Below are 13,521 nucleotides of genomic sequence, written 5' to 3'. Positions count from 1 at the left end.
TTACATGATAAACCTTCTTGTTTGAAGTCCCCTATTGTAAATAGGTTCCTTAAAGTCCTTACATCTATGTTTCCTCCATCCCGATGCATTGTGCCCAACCGGATTTGAATTTGTTTTTGACATTTCTGATGTGCGCTCCTTTTGAGCCTCTCCACAATTGTCCTTTCAGGTTTCTCACTATGAAAACAGCCTTGCTTGTGGTCATTACATCTGCCCGCAGGGAGAGGGAGTTGCAGTCATTGTCATCTAAGCTGCCGTACCTTTCCATATATCCTGACAAAGTGGTGCTTCACACTAGGGCCTCTTTTCTGCCATGAGTGGTTACGCCCTTTCATGTAGTACAATCCATCACCTTCCCTACTTTTTACATTCCCCTGCCCCACATCCTTCTAAGGATTCTAAGGAGGGATTCAATCGCCTGGATCCAAAAGGAGCATTGGGGTTCTACCTTGATCGTACAGAAGAGTTCAGGGTGGATGATCAACTCTTTGTCGGGTGTGTGGGTATGAAGAAAGGTCGGGCAGTGCCGAAGCGGACTATCTCCAGATGGGTTGTATTCTGCATTAAGATCTGCTACGCACTAGCCTTGAAATGGGTGAAAGGCAGACCGGGGGGGCAAGGGGCCACCAAGAGGCCCAAGGACCTGGCCATAGCACAAGAATCCTTGAAGCGCTCGAGCACAGAGTCTGACTTGTCTTCAAACAGATGAGTGCCATCAAAGGGTATGTCCATCAAAGTATCCTGGATATCCCCTGAAAAGCCAAACATCCTCAACCAGACGTGGTGCCTCAGGGCCACTGTCGTCAAAACCACTTTGCCCAGTGAGTCAGTCGCGTCCAGTCCACAACGGATAGTGAACTTTATTGCGTCTCTCCCATTGGCAACTCCCTGAGAGAGTACAGCCTGGACCTCCTCATCTGGGACATGTGGCAGCACTTGTGCAACATTTGCCCACAGTGCATGGGAATAACAGCCCAACAGGCTTGCGGTGCTCACAGACCACAATGCTAGGCTCGAGAAAGAAAAAATCTTCTTCCCAAGTGTATCCAACCTTTTGAATTTCCTATCTGGGAATTCGGAAGGGAACGCACCCTGGGGAGTGGCGGTTTGGAAGACTAAGCTGTCAGGGATGGGGTGTAGCGTCAGAAAGCTTGGGTCCCCCAAAGCAAGGAGTTGGCGACGGGCAATTGTCCTGTTCACAGAAGCCCCTGTGCTAGGTTTGGACCAGGTAGCCACCAAAGGCAACTCAATGCCCAAGATCTCAGCTGCACTTCTCACCATCATTTCGTAAGAAGCCACCTCCTCCGTAGCCACGGTAAGAGGAAAAAGCATGCCAGTATCTGGAGAAGTATCCAGTCTGCTGGCCTCTCCTCTGTACGCCAGCCCATAGAGTCTTGGAGCGGTATTCTAAAGGATCCAGCGACCCCTCCCATTCCTCCATAACCTAGAACATAAGATAGGGGCTCAGTATCCATCATAGGAGCCAAGACTCCTGCCGGCATTGGAGTCAGCATCATATGACGTCCATCTGGATTCCTGTTGGCAATGAGAATGGTGATGGCATCACCTGGGGGTGCGGGTGGCGCCAGGAGCGTCAGCATTGGGACTGCCATCTGGGAAGGTGGGGTTGGCACAACTGATGCTGGTCTAGATCCAGAACCAAATCCATGATAGGCCTTCGGTGCCGATCCCAAAGCCACTGATGCAAAACCCGTAGGGGACCCTGCTGACCTTGGGACCAAAAGGCACTCCAGTAGAGTCAGGCTGCCCAAAAATGAGGCCCGTGGCCTTATCCAGCTCACGAAGGTAGGCGGGAGTCACTCCAGCTCCCGGAAACTCAGGGAGACGCGAAGTCGGCCAAGGTGCAAGTTCCTCGGAACGTCAGATGATGGACAAGGAGAAGTCCAAAAATGCTTTGACTGCTTGCTCTTCTTGTGCCTCGACTTACCCAATCGTCCCGAGGACTTGGAGTGGGAGGACCACAATGATGGACTCCATGACTGCTCCAGGGACCTTCCTCTCAACTGGGACCTTAAGTTGCGCGAAGTCGAGCATCAGGCCACCATGAGCTTCAAGGACCGCTCCCTGAAAGCCTTCAGATGCATGGCCCGACACTCAGAACATGACTTAAGATCATGGTCACGCTCCAGGCACCAAAGACACATGAGGTGTGGATCTGTCGGAGACATTGTCTGATGATACGACCCACAGGGCTTAAATCCGGCCTTCCTCTATGACATCCTTGACACACCAGAAGTAGAAAACTCAAAACATCTTCAACAAGAAGTAAAAAAAAAGGGCAGTCAAAAAGTGAATGAGGGGTAGCTCTCTTCAACTCAGCGCTAGCTAGCGCAGAAAGAAAAGAACTGGCAACAGCGTGCTGGGGTCGGGCATATATAGGACCCGGAATGTAATATCCGGCATAGACGATGACGGACACAGAGCTGACGTGGAGATGAATGACGCCACCTAACAGTCCACAGTGGCACTGCTCAAAAAATTCTCTGGATCAAGCTGATGCCTGGGGAAATTCAAAGGAAAGGAATCTGCATCTAGAAGTCTCCATCAGATACACATGTTGTGCTGATCTATGTCCAAACGTTACTTCCTGAAGCCTCTGTAAGCATTGAATCCTGTCATCTTTAAGAAAGACATCTTCCCTGGAACACTGGGGAAACCAACTGCAAGATACCTGCAGACCAACAAACGTGGGAGCAGATCTCCACGTCTAAAGGCACGGAAAGAAAGGAACTAATGTCAGCAAACATGGGTGGCACTTATATGCAGCCCTGCTACATCACTACAGAAGCAGTATAGCGTGACAGCTGAGCCAAAAGTCACCACCTGGTGGCAGGCAGAAGCATTGCTGAATAATTCAGTGGATCCAGACTAGGCCCTGGGGAAGTTCTAAAGATGAAAAATCTGCAAATAGGAGTATCCATCAGAAACACGCACATACATACATATATATATTGGTGTGAAGTGTGAACAAGTTAATATGTTTTCTTACGTGAGATCTTGTCATCTTTTTGATAAACACATGTTTGCTCTGTTGTCTCAATGTACATTTCATGCTGCACATTCCACATTTTCCTGGATTCTTCTCTTTGATGATGCCAGTCAGCTGTCTCCAGAGGCTGTCTTCTAACCATTTGAAGAAAGATAAAAAACACTGGTTACTGAACTCCTTTATGAGTAAAAAGAGCTCTAAAAAGTAGTAAAATTTATTGTTTCCTTGAAATGGAAAAATTATTTTGAAGAATGTATAAAAATGTCTCTCTGTAAAAAGAGATTTTTTTTTAATTTGTTTTGATCTTACCCCTTCATTTCAAAGACATTATAGCCTGATTTCTCAAAGGCCACTGAAAAAAGTTGTACTTCAAGATGTCAACAAAACATTGTCCTTCACAAATACTGTAACCACACCATTGGGTACCATAATATTATGAATGTAAGTATATATGTATAAATATATATATGGAAAATGTCAGTTACCCAGTGTACATCTGTTCGTGGCATGTTCCGCTGCAGATTCACATGCTATGTATACGTCTGCCATCTAGTTTTGGGCTAGGAGTGTTACAAGTTGTTTTTCTTCAAAGAAGTGTTTTCAAGTCACAGGATCGAGTGACTCCTCCTCTTTGGCTCCATTGCGCATGGGCACGACACCATGTTAGATTGTTTTCCCGCAGAGGGTAAGGTAGGAGTGATAGAGTATAAAGAAAAGAGATGTCCATGCAAATGGAATATATGTATATATACATATGTATAAGTGTTTGTTTAACTTAAACGGCTACAGGCTTCTGGGGAGGTGGGAGGGTACATGTGAATTTGCAGCAGGATTTTCCGTTCAATGGCATGTGTAGCTGCAGATACACATGCTATGCATAGACTAGAAAGCAGTTATTCCTCCCATAAAAGCGGTGGTTAACCTGTAGGAGTTGAAGTTGTTTGAAATAATGTTCTTAGTACAGCTTGACCTACTGTGGCTAAAACATCTACACAATAATGTTTAGTAAATGTATGTGGTGTTGACCAAGTAGCTGCTTTATGTATTTCAGCCATTGGTATATTTCTTAAGAAGGCCATTTTAGCACCTTTTTTCCTTGTGGAATGTGCTTTAGGTGCAACTAAGAGTTGTCTTTTAGCTTTAAGGTAACATGTTTGGATGCATTTTACTATCCATCTTGCTAAACCTCGTTTTGAAATGGGGTTACCAGTATGAGGTTTTGAAAAGCTACAAATAGCTGTTTAGGTTTTCTGAATGGTTTTGTTCTATCTATGTAGTACATTAGAGCTCTTTTAATGTCTAATGTATGTAGAGCTCTTTCTGCCACAGAATCTGGCTGTGGGAAGAAGACTGGTAGTTCCGCTGTTTGATTGATATGAAAAGGTGATACTACTTTAGGGAGAAATTTAGGGTTAGTTCGTAGTCCGGGTTAGTTCGTAGTCCGACTTTATATTTATGTACTTGTATGAACGGTTCTTCAATAGTAAAAGCTTGAATTGAACTAACTCTTCGCAATGATGTAATTGCCACTAGGAAGGCAACCTTCCATGTTAAGAATTGCATTTGACATGAGTGCATAGGTTCAAATGGTGGGCCCATAAGTCGCGTAAGCACTATGTTTAGATTCCACGAAGGAACTGGAGGTGTTCTGGGTGGGATGATGTGTTTTACACCTTCCATGAAGGCTTTGATAACAGGAACTCTAAATAAAGAGCTGTGCCGTATATTTTGCAAAGATGCGGAAATTGCAGTGAGATGTATTTTATGGAAGAGAATGCTAAATTTGATGTTTGTAAATGAAGTAAATAGCATACAATATCTTGTATTGATGCTGAAAGAGGGGCAATTTGTTTAGATTGACAGTAATATACAAATCTTTTCCATTTGTTGACATAGCAATGTCTGGTAGTGGGTTGTCTTGCTTGCTTAATTACTTCCGTACATTCAGTTGGTAGTTGTAAATACCCAAATTCTATGACCTCAGGAGCCAAATCGCTAGATTGAGTGTGTTGGGATTTTGGTGCCTGATCTGCCCTTTGTTTTGTGTCAACAGATCTGGTCTGTTTGGGAGTTTGGAGTGTGGTACTACTGACAGGTCTAGTAGTGTTGTGTACCACGGCTGACGTGCCCACGTTGGGGCTATGAGTATCAGATTGAGCGTGTTTTGACGCCGTTTGTTGACTAGAAATGGAATGAGTGGGAGAGGGGGAAAAGCGTAAGCAAATATCCCTGACCAATTGAATCATAGAGCATTGCCCTTGCATTGGGGATGTGGGTACCTGGATGCAAAGTTTTAGCATTTTGTGTTTTTGCTGGTGGAAAACAGATCTATGTCTGGTGTTCCCCGTTGATGAAAGTATTTTTGAAGTACTTGAGGGTGAATCTCCCACTCGTGTATCTGTTGATGATTTCTGCTGAGAACATCTGCTAATTGGTTGTGTATCCCTGGAATGTACTGTGCTACCAGGTGAATTTGGTTGTGTATTGCCCTTTTCCAAATTTTTGGAGTTAGGAGGGAGAGTTGGGATGAATGTGTCCCTCCTTGTTTGTTTAGATAATACATGGTGGTCATGTTGTCTGTTTTGATCAAGACATTTTTGTGAACAAGGAGAGGCTGAAAAGCTTTGAGTGCTAGGAAGACAGCTAACAGCTCTAAGTGATTTATATGTAGCTGTTTGTGTTGGGCATCCCATTGTCCTTGAATGTTGTGATTGTTGAGGCGAGCTCCCCAGCCAATCATTGATGCATCTGTTGTAAGTATGGTCTGAGGCACAGGGTCTTGAAATGGCCGCCCTTTGTTTAGATTTGTGGAATTCCACCACTGAAGAGACATGTATGTTTGGCGGTCTATCAACACTAGACCTTGAAGTTGACCCTGTGCTTGTGACTATTGTTGTGCAAGGCACTGTTGCAAGGGCCGCATGTTTAGTCTTACATGTGGAACAATTGCAATACACGATGCCATCATGCCTAATACTTTCATGACCAATTTGACATTGTACTGTTGACCTGTCTGTATTTGTGCCAATATATTGTGAAATGCTTGTATTCTTTGCGTATTTGTACTTGCAAGAGCTTTTTGAGTATTTAGTATTGCCCCTAAATACTGTTGAGTTTGCGCAGGTTGTAGTGGTGACTTTTGGCAGTTTATGGAGAACCCTACCATGTGCAGGGTTTGTATTACATAATGTGCATGGTTTTAACACTGCGTATGACTGTTTGATTTCATTAGCCAATCATCTAGATATGGAAAGACATGAATGTGTTGTCTTCTTAGGTAGGCTGCGACTACCGCCAGGCACTTTGTGAATACCCTTGGAGCTGTTGTAATTTCAGAAGGGTAACACTTTGAACTGATAATGCTTTCCTTGAATGACAAACCTGAGATATTTTCTGTGCGCAGGATGGATGGGTATGTGAAAATACGCATGTTTGAGGTCTAATATTGCCATGAAATCGTGTTGCTGAAGTAGTGGGATAACATCCTGTAGTGTCACCATATGAAAGTGTTCTGACAGGATGTAAAGATTGAGGGTTCTGAGATCTAATATTGGCCATAAGGTTCCATCCTTTTTGAGAATGAGGAAATACAGTGAGTAAACGTTTGTGCCTATTTGATTTTGTGGCACAGCTTCTATTTGTTTGATTAAAAGAGATTTGACTTCTTCCTGCAACAGAGTGATATGGTCAGTGGATAGCCTGTGTGGTTTTGGTGGAATGTTTGGTGGAGTTTTTATCAATTCTAGGCAATAGCCATTGCGGATAATTGATAATACCCAGTTGTCTGTGGTAATGTTTAGCCAATTGTTGTGGAACTTTTGCAGTCTTCCCCCCACAGCGGAGGTGTGAATTGGAAAGGAATGGCACAAGTCACTGTTTACTTTGTTGTAAGGCTTGTTTTGGTGTTTGATATTTCCCCCTGCCTCTGGGGTACTGGCCTCTAAAAGCCAAGGAATGGCACAAGTCACTGTTTACTTTGTTGTAAGGCTTGTTTTGGTGTTTGATATTTCCCCCTGCCTCTGGGGTACTGGCCTCTAAAAGCGCTTTTGAAACCACCTAGTTGGTATTGAGGTTGGTAGGCCAGCTTTGGCTGTGACGTGGATGCCTCAGCAGTTTGGGCTCTAAATCCATCTCTAAATTGGGGTTTATGAAAGGATCCCCTGTATTGTGTGCTATACAGTGCACCCATGGCTTTTGCGGTGTCTGAATCCTTTTGCATCTTTTCAATAGCAGTGTCGACTTCTGGGCCGAAAAGCTGTTTTTGGTTGAATAGCATATTCAACACTGCCTGTTGGATTTCAGGTTTGAATCCTGAAGACCTAAGCCATGCATGTCTCCTTATGGTCACAGCAGTGTTGATGGTTCTGGCTGCTGTATCTGCAGAGTCTAGGGCCGACCTAATCTGATTGTTAGTGATGGCTTGCCCTTCCTCTACTATCTGTTGTGCCCTTTTTTGCTGTTCTTTGGGGAGATGCTTGAATATATCTTTCATCTTGTCCCAGTGGGCCCTGTCATATCTAGCCAACAATGCCTGAGAGTTGGCTATTCTCCACTGGTTGGCTGCCTGAGATGCCACCCTTTTCCCTGCAGCATCAAACTTCCTACTCTCTTTGTCTGGTGGGGGTGCATCACCTGACGACTGTGAACTTGCTCTCTTCCTGGCAGCGCTTACCACTACCGAGTCTGGAGGTAGTTGTTGGATAATATAGACAGGATCGGAAGTAGGTGGCTTATATTTTTTCTCCACTCGAGGAGTAATTATCCTTGCCTTTACTGGCTTTCTAAATATCTGGTCAGCATGTTTTAGCATGCGGGGGAGCATAGGAAGCGACTGATATATTGCATGCGTGGAGGAGAGTGTATTAAATAAGAAATCATCCTCTAATGGCTCAGTATGCATGGTGACATTGTTGCTGCCCTAGCTATCACTTGAGTGTAGCCTGTACTATACTCTGGTGGTGAAGGCTTAGAAGGATAGCAATCTGGGTTATTGTCTGGAATGGGGTCTGGATCATAAAGATCCCATGGATGCACATTGTCCTGCTGGGAATCAAATGAGTGCGATGGTGACTGCATAGGTGTAGGATTGGTAGGAGGGGAGATATGTAGATGTGGAGAGTGAGAAGGAGACTGAGGAGGAGAAAATTGAGGAGGTGGACGTCTCTCCCTTGTTTTTGGCACTTTAGCTGTTAGCTGTGTGGTGTCCAATTCCTCCTGAAAGGCTAATTTCCTCTTTGGTTTTGGAGGAGGTGCGGTTACAATTCTGCCAGTTTCTTTATGGATATGAATCCTGGCTTGCCTTTCATCCGTTGCTTCTATTTGTGAGTCCTCCTCAGTAGTTTTGTGGCTTTCTTTAAGTGCTTGTGAAAGTCCATGCTCCTCAGTATAAATAGTTTTTTTTGGCTCCGAAGCTGGCTTTTTCAGTATCGAAAAAGATGGGGTTGAAGATGGTCTCGGCTCCGAAAATGATTTTCGAGATTTCGACTCAGAACAGCAGTGTTTGCTCGGTTCAGAGACGGAGCTTCGGCTTGAGTCATATGGCTTCGGAGGGGTGGCCTTCTTCGGTACTGAGCTGGTGGGTTGGTCACTGAGCGTTTTCTTTCGGGTCGAGACATGGCCTTCCAGCATTGGCGTACCCAAAGCCTTATGGTAGGGCTTAGATGACACAGGGGCAGGCGTACTCACTTGCTGTCCTGCCGTGACCGGTCTGTCCTCCTCAGAATCGTGGTCGGTGTCGGATCCTCAAACGGAGACTGTGGTCTGCATGATTTCTTCCTCTTCGATGTCGAGATGTTCAGTACTCTTTGATGCCATTTCGAGTCTCCGTGCTCTTCTGTCTCGGAGCGTCTTTTTCAACCGGAAGGATCTGCAGGCCTCACAATTTTCTTCCAGATGGTCGGGGAAAGGCAGAGATAACAGACGAGGTGTTGGTCCATATAAGGGAATTTAGCATGGCACCGAGGACAGAATTGGAATGGAGTCCGATCCATGAGGCTTCTACGCGGTCGGCCCGACGAGGCCCAATTTGGGCGCGCGCACCCCAAAGGGAGAGTAAAGATGTTTGTTTTGACCGTACGGAAGTGTCGATCGAAGGTGTAACGCGATCGAAAACAATACCAACGAGAAGTGAAGAGTTGTAAGCTTTCCCGAATCGAACTATCGGAGCGAAAGGAAACACGTCCGTACCCGATGGCGGAAAGAAAACAATCTAAGATGGAGTCGATGCCCATGCGCAATGGAGCCGAAGAGGAGGAGTCACTCGATCTCGTGACTCGAAAACACTTCTTCGAAGTTGTAACACTTCGAGCCCAACACTAGATGGCAGAAGTATGCATAGAATGTGTATCTGCAGCTACACATGCCATCGAACATATATTATATATATATATATATATATATATATATATATATATATACATATATAGTATTTTTTACTCCAACCAACTTACCTTGACATCACATATCACCAAGGTACGTAGATGTGGAGTTGAGAACAGAAAATCTATAATTATCTCTATATATACTTAAATCCACAATATTGTGGTAGTTCATATTCTGGCCACAAAAACTGTGTACGACAATATTTAAAATATTCTGGCAGTACACCTTCAGTGGTGTTTTCCCTCCCTATTTCCAGGCCAAAAAGGCATTTATTAATTCTCTGGACAAGAACATATTTGAAGGTGTTTTGAAAGTGGGGAACTACATGCAATTATTTGTTAAATATCAACAAATGTGCAGTTGTGTGGAACACCTGTTTAACCCACCATAGTAGTAGATTTACTCACACTGAATCTCCACTATACAGGAAAATGTCTGTGTGGGCTAAACCCATCTGCAGTGATAATATGCCACCATTCATTATTCTCTGAATCAGTAAGTTTGCACCAATAAATTACATTTGTTGCACACCTTAGTCCTACTGTGTACGTTAAACATTTCTGTCCGATAGTTTTATCAGTATATAGTGCAATTGTGTGATCAGATTATTTTCATTGATATAAAAAGTATGCTTACAAAAAAAAGGAACACAAGTAACTTCACAGTCCTAGAAATATCGACCTACACAATACCGCATCCACTACCTCACCTGCCAGTGGAGCATCAACATTTGTTAGCTCCATATCTACTGAAATTCACAATATAGAGGTAGTCGATGTCGCGGTTGTGTCATTTTTGTCAAATGACATATTGTATGTGATATAGTGGCCTGCCAGATTCCTAAGTATGACACAAGTAAGGCCATTGGCCAGCCCTTCTCAACAAATGAAAATGTCACTTACCCAGTGTACATCTGTTCGTGGCATCAGTCGCTGAGATTCACATGTTCTGCACAGCTCGCCATCTGGTGTTGGGTCGGAGTGTTACAAGTTGTTTTTCTTCGAAGAAGTGTTTTCGAGTCACGGGACCGAGTGACTCCTCCTTCTGTGCTCATCGCGCATGGGCGTCGACTCCATCTTCGATTGTTTTCCCCGCAGAGGGTGAGGTAGGAGTTGTACTATAGTAATAGTGCCCGCGCAATGAAATGTGTAAGTATGTACCTATTAAAGGTTTAAATAATATATATACAAATGTACAAAATTGAAGGTAACTTCTGAACTGCTACAGGCTTCCGGGGAGGTGGGTGGGCACATGTGAATCTCAGCGACTGATGCCACGAACAGATGTACACTGGGTAAGTGACATTTTCAGTTCGATGGCATCTGTCGCTGTAGATACACATGTTCTGCATAGACTAGTAAGCAGTTATTTCCCCATAAGCGGTGGTTTAGCCTGTAGGAGTAGAAGTTGTTTGAAATAGAGTTCTTAATACAGCTTGACCTACTGTAGCTTGTTGTGCGGATAGCACATCTATACAGTAGTGTTTGGTGAATGTGTGAGGCGTAGACCATGTGGCTGCCTTACATATTTCATGCATTGGGATGTTTCCTAAAAAGGCCATTGAAGCACCTTTTTTCCTTGTTGAATGTGCCCTGGGAGTAATGGGCAGTTGTCTTTTTGCTTTAAGGTAGCAGATTTGGATGCATTTAACTATCCATCTGGCTATACCTTGTTTTGATATTGGGTTACCTGCATGAGGTTTTTGGAATGCAATAAATAGCTGTTTAGTCTTTCTGATGTTCTTTGTTCTGTCAATGTAGTACATTAGTGCTCTTTTGACATCTAATGTATGTAGTGCTCTTTCAGCCACAGAATCTGGCTGTGGGAAAAAAACTGGTAGTTCTACCGTTTGATTTAGATGGAACGGTGAAATAACTTTTGGTAAAAATTTTGGATTAGGTCGTAGGACGACCTTATTTTTATGTATTTGTATAAAAGGTTCTTGTGTTGTGAACGCTTGAATTTCACTTACTCTTCTTAGAGATGTAATGGCGATGAGAAAGGCAACTTTCCAGGTTAGGAATTGTATTCTGCAAGAGTGCATGGGTTCGAAAGGTGGGCCCATGAGTCTTGTTAGGACCACGTTTAGGTTCCATGAAGGAACAGGTGGTGTTCTTGGTGGTATAATTCTTTTAAGACCTTCTATGAATGCTTTGATGACTGGTATCCTATACAAGGAAGTTGAATAGGTAGTCTGCAGGTATGCAGATATTGCTGCAAGGTGTATTTTAATAGAAGAGAAGGCTAGCTTTGCTTTTTGTAAATGGAGCAAGTAATTTACTATATGTTTTGGAGTTGCGTCTAGTGGTTGTATCTGATTATGATGGCAGTAACAAACAAATCTTTTCCACTTACTTGCGTAGCAGTGTCTAGTGGATGGCCTTCTGGCCTGCTTTATGACTTCCATACACTCTTGGCTAAGTTGTAAGTGTCCGAATTCTAGGATTTCAGGAGCCAGATTGCTAGATTCAGCGATGCTGGATCTGGGTGTCTGACCTGTTGGTTGTGTTGCGTTAACAGATCTGGTTTGTTGGGCAGTTTGATGTGGGGTACTACAGAAAGATCTAGCAGTGTTGTGTACCAGGGTTGTCTTGCCCACGTTGGTGCTATTAAAATGAGTTTGAGTTTGTTTTGACTCAATTTGTTTACTAGATAAGGAAGGAGAGGGAGAGGAGGAAAAGCGTAAGCAAATATTCCTGACCAGTTCATCCATAGGGCATTGCCTTGGGATTGCTTGTGTGGGTATCTGGACGCGAAGTTTTGGCATTTTGCGTTCTCTTTTGTTGCAAATAAGTCTATTTGAGGTGTTCCCCAGAGTGTGAAGTAGGTGTTCAGAATTTGTGGGTGGATTTCCCATTCGTGGACTTGCTGGTGATCTCGAGAGAGATTGTCTGCCAGTTGATTCTGGATCCCTGGAATAAACTGTGCTATTAGGCGAATTTGATGGTGGATTGCCCACTTCCATATGTTTTGAGCTAATAAGCTTAACTGCGTTGAATGTGTTCCTCCTTGTTTGTTTAGATAATACATCGTTGTCATGTTGTCTGTTTTGACAAGGATGTATTTGTGGGTTATGATTGGTTGGAAAGCTTTTAGTGCTTGAAAAACTGCTAATAATTCTAGATGATTTATATGCAGTTTTGTTTGATGTATGTTCCATTGTCCTCTTATGTTGTGTTGATTGAGATGTGATCCCCACCCTGTCATGGAAGCATCTGTTGTTATTACGTACTGTGGCACTGGGTCTTGGAAAGGCCGCCCTTTGTTTAAATTTATACTGTTCCACCATAGAAGCGAGAGGTAAGTTTGGCGGTCTATTAACACCAGATCTAGAAGGTGACCCTGTGCTTGAGACCACTGTGAGGCTAGGCACTGTTGTAAGGGCCTCATGTGCAGTCTTGCGTTTGGGACAATGGCTATGCATGAGGACATCATGCCTAGGAGCTGTAGTATTGTTCTTGCTTGTATTGTTTGATTTGGAGACATGTGTTGAATGACTCTGTTGAAATTGTGAATTCTTTGTGGAGTTGGCGTTGCTACTCCTTTTGTCGTGTCTATTATGGCTCCTAGATATTGCTGTACTTTGCTTGGCTGAATGTTGGATTTTGCAAAGTTGACGGTGAACCCTAGTTTGTAGAGGGTTTGTATGACTTGATTTGTGTGGTTTGAGCATTGTGTGAGCGAACTGGTTTTGATTAGCCAGTCGTCTAGATACGGGAATACATGTATTTGCTGCCTTCTGATGTGTGCAGCGACTACTGCTAGGCATTTTGTGAATACTCTTGGAGCGGTTGTTAAACCAAAAGGCAATACTTTGAATTGGTAATGTATTCCTTTGAATACAAACCTTAGATATTTTCTGTGTGATTGATGTATTGGTATATGGATATATGCGTCTTTGAGGTCTAGGGTTGTCATGTAGTTGTTTTTTTTGAGCAATGGTAACACTTCTTGTAGTGTGACCATGTGAAAGTGGTCTGATTTGATGAATGTGTTTACTACTCTGAGGTCTAGAATTGGTCTCAGTGTTTTGTCCTTCTTTGGTATCAAGAAGTACAGAGAATAAACTCCTGTGTTTATTTGTGTGCTTGGTACTAATTCTATTGCATTTTTTTGCAGTAGTGCTTGAA

The 13,521-nt window shown here is 43.5% G+C and overlaps 1 protein-coding gene across 1 annotated transcript in view; it reads right to left on the bottom strand.

Moving 5' to 3' along the window:
* OBSCN (obscurin, cytoskeletal calmodulin and titin-interacting RhoGEF) overlaps nucleotides 1-13,521 on the bottom strand; it is a 1,961,032-nt gene that overhangs the window by 716,960 nt on the left and 1,230,551 nt on the right. The window contains exon 102 of the mRNA XM_069211034.1: nucleotides 3,011-3,144. Coding sequence (XP_069067135.1) covers nucleotides 3,011-3,144 — 134 coding nt within the window. The remainder of the gene's footprint in view (nucleotides 1-3,010; nucleotides 3,145-13,521) is intronic.

This window comes from Pleurodeles waltl, chromosome 10 (genome assembly GCF_031143425.1).
Source record: "Pleurodeles waltl isolate 20211129_DDA chromosome 10, aPleWal1.hap1.20221129, whole genome shotgun sequence".
NCBI lineage: Eukaryota > Metazoa > Chordata > Amphibia > Caudata > Salamandridae > Pleurodeles > Pleurodeles waltl.
The sequence above is the reverse complement of the archived record's forward strand: the minus strand, read 5'-3'. Positions and strand labels throughout refer to the sequence as shown.